At 45.5% G+C, this 12,367-nt stretch overlaps 2 protein-coding genes across 2 annotated transcripts in view; one reads left to right on the forward strand and one right to left on the reverse strand.

The window, feature by feature from the left end:
- Positions 1–2,707: 2,707 nt before the first annotated feature.
- LOC101762208 (actin-related protein 3) lies at positions 2,708–8,955 on the forward strand. Its single transcript, XM_004972899.4, has 10 exons — positions 2,708–3,125; positions 4,049–4,283; positions 4,370–4,624; positions 5,053–5,199; positions 6,116–6,208; positions 6,574–6,693; positions 7,801–7,911; positions 7,994–8,119; positions 8,254–8,346; positions 8,560–8,955. Exons 1-10 carry the CDS (start codon positions 3,079–3,081, stop codon positions 8,638–8,640), a joined length of 1,308 nt encoding a protein of 435 aa, XP_004972956.1. The 5' UTR covers positions 2,708–3,078; the 3' UTR covers positions 8,641–8,955.
- A 156-nt stretch (positions 8,956–9,111) lies between these two features.
- LOC101777358 overlaps positions 9,112–12,367 on the reverse strand; it is a 4,639-nt gene continuing 1,383 nt past the window's right edge. The window contains exons 2-4 of the mRNA XM_012847092.2: positions 10,330–10,761; positions 9,915–10,230; positions 9,112–9,776 (exon numbers count right to left, since the gene is read on the reverse strand). Coding sequence (XP_012702546.1) covers positions 9,604–9,776; positions 9,915–10,230; positions 10,330–10,761 — 921 coding nt within the window. The 3' untranslated portion in view covers positions 9,112–9,603. The remainder of the gene's footprint in view (positions 9,777–9,914; positions 10,231–10,329; positions 10,762–12,367) is intronic.

Here is a 12,367-nt window from a genome sequence, read left to right on the forward strand (position 1 = left end):
GTGTGATAAGTCTATAGTCACCGCCATTGGCATGCCTTTGGCCCAACTGTATTAAATGGAAAATAAGATCTTTGTCAATGGAGATAGACACGCGGTACATGTCAAACTGAATTTTTTTTTCTTCCAATAACCCTATATAAGATTGATGATGTTAAGATGTTTAAAATTGAGCTGCATCTACTCAGCACTACCTAGGAATCAAATTTGGTGTAGCCGATACGATTATGTAGCAGAGAACATTGCGGTCAGCAGAAACCAAAACTTGTGTAGCTACTAGCTAGGATACAAATTCAAACAATCGGCAAGCAAAAACTTCACCAACTGATTCCTCCGTTCCTCTTAGATTGGAGGGTAACAGCATGGATTCTGATCATTAACAGGAGAGTTAAATTGAACCAACAGGCAACAGTTACCTCCTCCTCAGCTTCTGAAATGAGGTCGTGACTTCCGAGCAAGCATGCTGATGGTTGAGGATGCACTGTGAAGACATGGAGGACCCTACACTGAAGGAGGGCACTGAATCCAGAACACAAGTGGCAGATGCCTGAGCTCCCATGGGATTGCCATCAAGGCATCAACATTGGGCGTCATTCACTCACACCCGAGCCGCCTAGGAATGAAAACTGACATGCCAATCGTTTCTGTGCTGCCCTCACGCATGAACAATCACTGAACATACTTTTAAAAAAAACAAGGCTGGGGATCAGGTCCCAATTATCTTTTCCATTTGGATGGATGTGTGTCATATGCCTTTGGTTGATATGAACTCCGCTGTGACCATCTCCATCTCATTGATACTGGCCGCTTAGGGAGTGAAGGGAGGGCCTCGGCCATGCGTGCTCTCTGCACAAAGCCTGGAGCTGACGGACAAGAAGGCATGCAAATCAATGGCTGCTGCTCTCCATGGCTCCATTGACATGGCTTTGGCACACTAGACCAACTGAAAACAACGCAAGAAAAATCTTATCAGTAGAAGTACCAAGAGCACGCATCATTATAAATGAACAAACTAAAAGTTTGCTTCCAACAGCTTTGATATAAAACTGAGTTACACTCAATTTATAATTTCGGTTGCTCATGCTCAGGTGAGAAATATTGACGTAGCTAGGTGACTCACGGATAGTGCAGCCGAGTCAACTGGGAAGCAGAAATCAAATGTGTTGTGGCTAGGACATTGGCGCAAACACATGCCATGCATAACTACACATCTCCAAGCTTGTAAGCAATTTTCGACAGTTACCTCTTCTTTGACTAGTGAGTGAGCTTTTGTGTGCGTCTATGGTTGACGACAGAGCATTCTGCTACCCCGGCGAGAGGGCAGTGGGGGAGAAAGGAGCCTACTGCTGCTGTCGCCTGTCCATGGCCCAACGGACGAGATGGCAGGAGAGATAGGGAGGTTGAGGCTTTATAGAGGCAAGGCCCGAGCCCGGATTCTGGAGGGGAGCCGATGGGGAAGAGGTGGCACCAGCGGATGAACTGGAGCTGTCGCGGCGGCTCGAGCGGAGCGAGGAGGGGCAGGGGCGATCTATCTATCGGAGACGGTGGCACAAGCGTGATGAGCTAGCTGGTAGACGGAGGTCGGCGGGGCGAGGAGCAGAGGAGGCGCCGCGGCGAGGTCGAGACGTCACCGGAGACGGGGACGTGGGGCGGAACAAAGTTTACAATTTACCCCCTGAAATGATCCGATATATGCAAATAACCCCTCAGGTTGGATCGCGATTATTAATCGCGATCCGATTATTTACATTTAACCCCCTGTTTTGGATCGCGACTATTAATCGCGATCCAAGTATTTGCATAAAAGCCCCTACCTTTGCAAAACAGCCCCTCGTTTGCGTATGGCGGTGGGCGACGGCGGACTCCGGTGGATGAATGACGACGGTGTCGTCCGTGCTCCCCGGCAGCCACGGACCCGGAGATGCGGCCAACGAGTGAAGAGACGGACGATTACGAGAGGAGCGGCGCTACGACGGTAATGGCAGCGGCAAACCAGACGCCAGTTGTGGGGGATAGGCCACGCCGGGCCAAACGCCGTTCAGCATCCGGCCATGGCGGGGGTGCAGAGAAGCTCGACGGCAACGAGCCCGCGGAGACAGCGGTAGCCATTGCGTGCGCCTTCAGCGCCACGAGGTGCGGCTGGCTATCCCGGTGCCGCGGGCGGCGGATCGACGGCGAGGGGCTGTCGGTGGCAGATTCTGAGCTGTGAAACTGAAACCAGCCGGCGGCGCGCCGTGGCGGAGGACGGTGCCGGAGAGGACGCGCCGCCGGGAGCCCGCGTCAGGATGCCAGGTGGGCCCGGGGAAGGAGTGAGTGCGCCCCCATGTCATGGACCTGCTACCCATGCTATGGAATGGGCCGGTCAATGGATACATGGGCCGGATCGCTGAGCTTCTATGGACCCAACAAAGAAGCAGCAGCAGATACAGGAGGAGGAGCACGAACAACAGGGGTGTCCAGGACCAGAAGGACGAGCTGCGGCTCGAGGCGAGTCTTGGACTCGATTATCCCCTTCCTTCCTCCCTCTCCCTTGTACCCGGACCCTTCTAGAGGCTTCTAGATCCTTCCAGATACTTGTAATATGCTAGTTAGTGTTCAATCATGGAGTAATTGTTCATCCAGTGACTAAAAGTGTTGAATCGAGTGATTAGGTTTGTGACACCCCACCCCAACACACTTCCTGAGAGACAGAGTCAGTCAGAGGCCACCCACCCACGCGGCGGGCACGCAGACCCAGGCAGGCACTATAGTGCGGGGCAAGCCACCCCACTGCCTCCCCTCCCTTCCCGCTTCCCTCGTCAACCAAATCAACCCGTCTCGTCTCCTTCCTCCGAATCTCTCTCTCCGGCGCCCGCGCGCGCGTGGGGCGCCACCCGATCCCGAATCGATCGCCCCGGCCCCGGGGTAGCTAGCCCACCGCACACCGCCGGCCGCCGCGCCCCCGCCCCGATTCGATCGGGGGGACCCGCGGGGAAGGCGAGGCCTCGATCGCGGCGGGGACACCGATGCCCCGCCCCCTGGCCCCTTCGGCGGCGGCGGAGGAGGCATGAGCGCGCCGGGGACCCGCAGGAGCTGCCAGCCATGGACGCCACCGCGCGCCCGGCCATCGTCATCGACAACGGCACAGGGTAATCCCGATCCCACTTGCCATCTCCGACCTCGTTGTCGCTGATGCCGTTTCTGCTTTATCGGAGTGCGATCCCCGTATACGCTCGGGGGTGCTCGACGAGCTTTTCGGCTGGCCATGCGCGCGCGATTGGTTGCTGAAATGGGTGCCCGTGGCTATTGGCTAATTGGGGGGAGATTTTCATCATATGGTTTGGAGGTGGTTAGGTTTAGGGAAACTCTATCTAGATCAATCATCGAGTGGGGTGGGAGATAAACTCATCCCATGATGTTTTTTTTTTGAAAAGTTATCCCATGATGTTGTTTGTGCTGCTTGTTTTGTTACATTGCTGTGCAGTCTAACTCTAAGCAATGGAATAGGAAAAATCAGGGGAACAGCTGAGAATTTCTTTGTAATGGAGGGGGGGGGGGGACATTTGGAGTGGTTGGCTTAAACTGTGAATTTTCGTCGTTTATTTTCTTGGAAATTGTGGAATTATTTCTTCGTCTGCTTGTGTTGTACTTGTATAGTACACATCTTGTTTGTAAAGCAGATTCTACAATGATTTTCCACTTATAGCATGTGAAGGGGGAGCAGTTACTAGGTTCTAGCAAGTTAGGTTGTAAGGAATGCATCTTGGATGGCAAGTTTATGAACTTCTCGGACATTGTTGTCCAATTAAAATTCCGCACCTGTGTTATGAGAGATTAACATTGTGAGTCATGAGAACAATTCGTGAAGTGAACAGGCACAAAATGAATCTTCCTAGGATATAACTAATTTCCATTGATTATGGATTGCTTTAGTTTTTCTGAAATTGCCTATCTATGTAGCACTTCCGCTCCTGATTTTTTCTAATAGTACCACATGCACACTTTCTTCACCAGGAGTCTATGACTATCACCATTTTTTTTCCTTACAATTTTTCCATAATCTTATGTGTAGGTATAGCAAACTTGGATTTTCTGGTAACTCTGAGCCGTCTTTCACTCTCCCTACTGTCGTAGCAGTGAATGAATCTTTTCTCGACCAGAAAGAGCTGTTGAGTAGTGCAAACTGGATAGCACAGTACAATGCAGGCATCATGGCTGATCTTGATTTTTTTATTGGAGATGAGGCTCTATCTCGTCTTAGATCTAGTGGGCTGTACACTTTAAGAAGTCCAATTCATAATGGTCAGGTATGTATATACAATTCATGTTAGTGATATTGTCCTTTGTTTGTGTTCCACGCTCGTATGCCTTATCACTTTTTCTTGGTTTGCAGGTTGATGACTGGGACACAATGGAGAGATTTTGGCAGCAATGCATTTTCAATTATCTGCGTTGCAATCCTGAGGAACACTATTTCCTCCTTACAGATAGTCCTGTCAGTACACCTGAAAGTCGTGAATGTACAGGAGAAATAATGTTTGAGACCTTCAATGTCCCTGGTCTATATATATCCGTTCAATCTGTCCTCAGCCTTTCTGCTGGATATGCCTATCTGAAAAGTATTTCTGATGAGAATTCAGATCCTTCGGTAGGTTCTGAAAATAGCTCCTTTTTGTGCTTTTGTTTGATCAAGTGTGATATTACTTGTTATGGTATAAACTGCATTTCGTTGATCGATAGGCATTACTTTTATTGATTTCTTTTTAAATGGCAAATGTAAACTGTTGTAGCGATCTCATACCAAAAGATAGGCTCTCAGTTTTTATATTATATTTGTTCTTTTAAATTGTGGAATCTCTTAAAAAGATCAGTTTCGTAATTTCATATACATCTGTTGCTTGTCAAACTCTGGAAATTTCAATTTCCATTTTAGAACTTCTGTTTGAGGGCAGACATTTGTTGTTATTAGCAATCACTGTATGGCATCCAGTCTGTTGACCCTTTTCATTTAATGCCCACATATTGTTTGGTAGAGCACATTACTTCTCATTACCTTTGACCAATATACTCTGCCAGTCCGATATGACAGGTGTAGTTGTTGATATTGGGGATGGCGCTTCACACATCGTGCCAGTGGTCAATGGCTATGTAATTGGAAGTAGCATAAAGTCTTTTCCTCTTTCCGGAAGTGATGTAACTCAGTTTGTTTCGCAGCTTTTACAGGTATTTCATGTTCTCTATCTTGTTTTGATTATATTAAGATGCAGAAGTTCTTTATAATCTTCTTAAATAGGGCTGCATCTCTCGCTGGTTCCTTGCTATTAAATCAAAAGGTTTCTTTTAGCATTATAACGGATTGTAGTACTTTCAGTACTATTGAAAGGTGATCTTTTTTTCTGGAAGATATGTATGCAGATTTTTTTTATAGGCTTGTTCCAAGTTATCAGTGTTAATATGCATGAACCCTAGATATTTTTTGCTGAATTTCTTGTTATTCTTATTACTAGCGTTGCACTTGTTCGATCAAGAAATGATGTGCTAGTGAATCATCATAGTTTGTACTAAGCTATATTGTTGGTTATATTACATTAATCCATTGACGGTAATGAGAATAGCTAAAAAATGTCACCGTTTCTTGTATCAGAAACTCGAGTTTCGAGCCTCCGTAGAGTTAGCTTGCAGAACAAGACCATCCATTATCACTAGAAATTCAATTAGTGAACGTATGGTCTGTCTGATGAAATCGAGCTACTTGTTATTTGGGTAAATTCACCTGAATAAATTGAATGGTGTGATATTTATTAATACCATGGTATTTGAATGGCATCCTATCCTTGACTATTATTATGTGATTGGGAGAAAATATGCTTAAAAATCAGAAATTCAACTGTTACCGTAGTTACTCATCTGGTAAGAAATTACATGTTACTGCAGAACCATGGTGAACATAAACCATATTCACAGCTAGAGTTGTACTATTTGGGTTATCTGTTGTTAGTCCTTTATGCTCTCAATTGTTACTTGTTGTCCATTCTGTAAATGATGGATTTGCCAGGCACATGATGTTGTTTCATTAATGGTGTTGTGCAATTACATTATAAATTCTGGTAATGATTAGTGTCATCTGGCGGTTTTGCAGGAAAGAGGTGAGCTTGTGCCACCTGAGGATTCTTTAGATATATCTCGCAAGGTGAAAGAAATGTATTGCTACACTTGCTCAGACATTGTCAAGGTATTGCATTGGTTGTCACAACTAAATTGTTGAATGGAAGTTGAAGTATCCCTAATGAATTAAAACCTATATGTAAAACTTCCCTGTGTAAAAACTACTCTTAACCTGGCTGGAGAATCTGTTTAAATGCTATTTGTGTTTACTTGATTTGCTCAACAATGACTTTACATACCTTTTGGTCTTCTGCTTCTCACTATCTAGACTAATTTATGCATTTTTTCCTATATATATATATATATATATGTGTGTGACAACTGTGATATGAAGTTGTTCTTTAAATTCAGCCACCAAGAGGCCATGCTTAGGAATCTTTGTAAAACAAAGAGAAATATTTTAGATTTATATGCATCTCCATACAATTTCAGGAGTTCAAGAAGCATGACAAGAAGCCTGATAAGTACATCAAACATTGGTCAGCTATTAAACCAAAGACTGGGGTCCCATATACAATTGACATCGGATATGAGCGCTTTCTCGGGCCAGAGGTTTATTCCTATTTCTGTCATCAAATTTCATAAAGTTTCTTTGTTCCCAAAATACTCCTTCAAACTGGTATGATGTTATGGCCAAATATGATCATTTGAGTGACAAGTACATTGCAACTGGTGTTTTAATGATTAATTTCTCATAGCCTTTGGCCGTACATTGCTCTTAAAGATAATGCATGTATTGTAAGTACATTGAGAGACGAGGCAGAAAATTTGACATATGGTTGCTGTAAAATAAGAACGAGAAGATAAGTGTTCATACAAGACACCATGGGTTCTTGTGAGCCCTTATTTCTGTTAAGTGTGTAGTAAAAGAGCTGATTGACAATGTGAATGGCCACCAAAGCCTAGATCCAAGAGTATATACAATTTCACTGGATGGCCATTTTGCACTGTCCTGACTGTTGGGGAGAAGATAAGTGTTCATACAAGACACCATGGGTCTTGTGAGCCCTTATTTCTGTTGAGTGTGTAGTAAAAGAGCCGATTGACAATGTGAATGGACACCGAAGCCTAGATCCAAGAGTGTATACAATTTCACTGGATGGCCATTTTGCGCTGTACTGATTGTTGGGCTGTGGCCATGTCAACGAATTTCATGAGGACACGGCTCTCAGTAATGGAAGTATGTGGAATTGCTAAATTGTTATCACCAGAAGTCAAACCAATGTACGTTTAGAATAGAAAAATCACAAAGTATAGAAGCATCCTTTGATTGGCATACAGATTCGCTACTATTTGAGAACTGAGATCACGGTTTCCTTGGTTCATTCACAGAATTGAAAGACTTGCCAGTTGCCATTATTGTTAGGACACGCCTTAATCCTTTCACAATATCTTGGTTCATTACCTCCTGACCTTGGTCTGTACCTATTATAGAACACTATATGAATAATTTTATATTGTTAAGCCTTGTTCGATTTGAAGGGGATTGAAGAGGATTGGAGGGGATTGGGAGGGATTAATCCCCTAGGAGTCAAAATCCCCTCCAATCCCCCTCAATCCCCTTGGGGAGGGGATTAACTGAATAAGACCTTAAGTGGTATCCATAATCTTTTGTAGTAGCTTGGCCTGTATTCTCTAATCATCTACCAACGAATGCAGATCTTCTTCAAACCTGAGATTTACTCTGCTGATTTCGCCACTCCTTTACCTCAATTGATTGATAGATGTGTTCAATCTGCACCAATTGACACAAGGAGAGCTCTGTACAAGGTGCTTTCTTTGAACTCTGCAGGGACATAGGAATTGATACTGGTAAATGAAGTGATATTTATCAGAATCATTCTTTCTGCAGAATATAGTATTATCCGGTGGATCTACCATGTTTAAAGACTTCCACAAGAGACTACAGAGTGATATAAAGAAAATAGTAGATGAACGTGTTGCTGCAACTAATGCCGAACATCATGTGGAAGTGAGAGTAAGTGCAGAACTACAGATGTTGGTTCTCAAGTTTAGCTTTTCCATTTTATTGTACTGGTGTAATCAATGTTGTCTACAAGTGAAGAATTTCATACTACCTTTTTATTTGACCTTTTTGTTTTCTGCTGTCAGCCTATTGAAGTCAACGTGGTTGCCCATCCTATACAGAGTTATGCAGTTTGGTTCGGGGGGTCAGTAGCTGCATCTAACCCAGAATTCTATGAGGTACCTACCACTTGACTTTCTTGCGACCTCAACAAACATGCATTGTTCAATTACCGTGCATCAATTTCTGCTATCTGTGCTGATATATGACAATTAAATGCGAACAAGTTGCAACTCATGAGTTCATGTTATAACTGGGTTCTGAATACAAACATTCCTCACGAATTCATTGATACAAATGGAATCTAAGTGATATCGCTTTTCCCCATGCAGTATTGCCACACAAAGGAAGAGTACGAGGAACATGGAGCAAGCATATGCAGAACAAGCCCAGTTTTCAAAGGAATGTACTGAATTTTCTACACATCCCATCTTCCAGTAAGAGCCCTTTAGGTTTTCTTCTAATAGAATATAGCCAATTTTGATTCTTTTTGGCCCGTCCCAACCATTATCGGGCCATCCTGACTAGAATTGTAGCTTTGTTTGTAGTTGACTGTTCTGTGTCGCCTGTTGTGTATAGCCGACAGCTTTCCTGTTCGAGGTGCACGATTGTAGCCAAAACCTTGGACAGTTGTGAAGAAATCGCTTTCTTTCTTTTCTATTCTATTAGATTGTTGAGACAAATTTGTGAAACTTATGTCAATAAGGATTAAGGTTAAATTTTGGACACTGCTCAGGGCACCATATGCTCAAGGAGCCCTTATCATTTGCAAAGTATCTTATTTTCATTTAAATAATATGGTGAGACATCTAAGGAAAAAAAATTTCTGGCACTGATGAACGGCACACCAGAGAAAATTTGATGTAGGGGAATATAGTAGACTATGAAGGAGAATTGTACACTTTCATAGTGCAGAGAATGTGTGTCGTAAAGAGGGCCAAAATGGCATCATGGCACATCTAGCTTGTTATATATACACCTGCTAATCCGCCCCATGATTGACAAAAAGGGTAGAGAAAATATATTGTTGTACGTATATCATATTGGTTTACAGTAGTAGCACATACATTTCGTATATACACAGCAAAAAAAAAAAGAGAACAGAAGCCTCAGACCACTTCACCCGCCCAAAACTGTACACGGCGCATCCTTAGCCTCAGCCAGCCTTCAGCCTGGAGCACGCTGATCCCAAATGTCTGTAGTGGCATGATGTGCATATGATTTGCGCTTGCGCGCCTAAGAAAAACCAAATTTTCCACCATTTCTGCCAGTTTCTCCCACTCTGGCATGCAAACCCTGGCAATGTGTCATCATCAAATCATGACCTCCTAGCTGACCCTGAATGTTTGAATCCGTGCATTGCGAGGGTCCTGTAATCATGTGAGCCCGATGTAGCTCTGCATGAGTGTCTTGCTTGGGATCACAACGGTCTTGCTAAGCACGAAGAGCACAAGAGTTAACTCGAGCATCAGGATGGTGTTTAGGAATGCCCGGTCAACTATCCAGCCAAATATCGTGATGCCGCCTGGATTCGCTAACAGGTACAGCACTGAAATTATATGCAGATGAGAAACAAAGCATAAGCACTGAGACGATTTGGACATTGTGGACCATGCTCTTCAAACTATCACATTGAATGGTTAACAATCAAGCAATGGAGAACCAGAGGAAGCTTTGGGTTACTTACCAAGTGATTCCCTCTTGTGGTATGAAGACATGTACGAGGCCAACTGAGCTGTGCCTTGAGAATTGCCATGCAGAGAGGCAGCACTCTCCAGGGACTCCAGATCACTTTCCGAATAATCTCTCAGAAACAGATGTGCAGGAAAGGGCATAAGGTTCCCAGAGCTGTTTGGGGTGGTCACATAATTAGAATCAGTAGAGCATGTTGCTAATGCGTGCCATCGACTAGCTATTGAAGAGATGTTTTGAGCCCTGTGGGAGATTTTAGCAGCAGCATGTAAACAGAGGACGAGACCCACAACTTGAACAACTGAAGAAACCTGCGGTAGTAGTATAAAATTAGTGATCTCATTTTTCAAGAAATTACATAAATGGAGGACACACAACTGAATGTCGATGCAAAAGTATGTGATACTCACAGCTATGTCACCACCATTGGTGAAATTGATCGGGCCAATGTAGGCTGTTGTCTTGAAAAGAATAGCAAACTGGCTTGCTGTGACAGAAATGAAGAGCAGGAGGAGGAACATGCGGAACCTGTGACTTATCTTGGAGAGGTTATGGCGGAGCTGCAGGTGCTCTTTCAAATAGACCAAAGGATCCGCATCTTGTTCTAGAAGTTTGCCATAGTCATCAAAGTGAATAACTTGCAGATTGCAAACCAGGTGGAAGAGCATGCAGGATGACAGAATTATCGTTGTCAAATACATCCATGACATGATGGAAGCAGAAAACACAACACATGCTCTCCAAACTGACTCCTGGAAGATGTGGGAAAAGCGGAATAATTCTCGAGCGACTTTCACAACAAAGCACGGCAATATCCACCATGTGAGTATGCTGAAGAAGTCCTGTGGTAGATATTGCAACACGTGTCAGCAGAAAAATATACCAAGGCTCTTAGGAATTAGGATGATGCTGTATTAAATATTAATCGTTCCAGTTTAAATTTTCACTACAAATTGCAAGGTAATCTATGAAGAGCAAAAGCAGTTTGGTCAGACCACTTAGATAGGGAATGGGAATTTTACATTGCTTAACAAATAAATCATAACATTAATAACACATGAAAATGAAACATGTCTATGCACCTCAATCAATTGCCTATAACGGGAATGGTGAAAACAAGCCAAAGAAATGCAGGTTCAGTCTTCCAGAGCACAAATATTTGCTTAGCCCCTAATCGTGCATCTCCATGTAAACAAAGACAAATCGACATGTCGGCACAAACGTGGACTGAGACTGGGTATCACAGGGCACATGAGGTCCCATACCCATTCACATGGCAACATTTTTTGAACGATCATTCACATGGTAACATTGAGGAGGCACATGCAAAGCACGTACTAGCATGTAACAGGAAGAACAAGGAGACGTTTGGATACGAGGTGCTAAACTTTAACGGTGTCACATCGGATGCTAATTAGGAGAACTAAACATGAGCTAATTATAAAACTAATTGCAGAACCCTGTGCTAATTCGCGAGACGAATCTATTAAGTCTAATTAATCTATCATTAGCAAATAGTTACTGTAGCACCATATTATCAAATCATGGACTAATTAGGCTTAATAGATTCGTCTCGCGAATTCCATCTGTGCAATTAGTTTTGTAATTAGCCTATATTTAATACTCCTAATTAGAATTCAAACATCCGATGTGATGGGTGTTAAACTTTAACCCAAACAGACCCTAAGGGTGCGTTTGGTTGGGAGACAATGTAGAACGGGACGGTCCCGTCCCAGTTTTTCGGGATGGGATGATCCCATTTCTTGTTTGGTTGAATGGGATGGGGTCGTCCCAATTTTTTGTTTGGTTGGAGAGATTGCGCCAGACGGGATGAGCACCGTTTTCTCCTTCCGTTAGACACCGTTTGTGGGGCCCACTCGTCATACTAACAACGTCTTCTTCTTCCTCCCTATGCCACGCTGGCCTTCTTGCTCCACCCGCGGCGCCGCCTCCGCCCCAGCCGCGCCAGCCCCAGCCCCGGCCGCGTCTGCCGCCCCGGCCGCGTTCGCCCGCCTCCGCCCGCGCCGGCCCTGGCCCCGGCCGCGTCCGCCCGCCTCCGCCCCGGCCTTATCTTCTCCTCATCTTCTCCCGTCGGCCTCCTCCGGTCCTCTCCCGCAGCTCGGGACCTCGCCCCCGCCGACGTCGGTCCCCGACCCCGCCGCCCAGGGCGCTCGCCCCCACCGGCCGAGGGCCCCAGCCGCCCCAGGGCCGCCGCCGCCGCCGCCCCTGCCCCTGCTCCACCCCGCCTCCCCTGCTCCATGCCGCCGCCGTCGCGCCCCGGCCGCGCCGCCCGGGGAGCTCGCCCCCGCCGGCCAAGGGCCCCAGCCGCGGATTCCACCCCGCCGCCGCAGGGCCGACGCCGCCCCTGCTCCACCCGCCTCCCCTGCTCCCTTGCTCCACCCCGCCGACGTCGCGCCCCGGCCGCGCCGCCAGGAGAGCTCGCCTGCA

This window comes from Setaria italica, chromosome VI (assembly GCF_000263155.2).
Source record: "Setaria italica strain Yugu1 chromosome VI, Setaria_italica_v2.0, whole genome shotgun sequence".
Taxonomy (NCBI): Eukaryota; Viridiplantae; Streptophyta; class Magnoliopsida; order Poales; family Poaceae; genus Setaria; species Setaria italica.

Excerpts from the sequence above, each read along its gene's own strand:
- LOC101762208 (XM_004972899.4), top strand. The coding sequence starts at position 3,079 with ATGGACGCCACCGCGCGCCCGGCCATCGTCATCGACAACGGCACAGG. Across the intron at positions 7,912-7,993 it reads CAAGGAGAGCTCTGTACAAG|AATATAGTATTATCCGGTGG; the intron begins GTGCTTTCTTTG and ends TTCTTTCTGCAG. Across the intron at positions 8,347-8,559 it reads CTAACCCAGAATTCTATGAG|TATTGCCACACAAAGGAAGA; the intron begins GTACCTACCACT and ends TTCCCCATGCAG.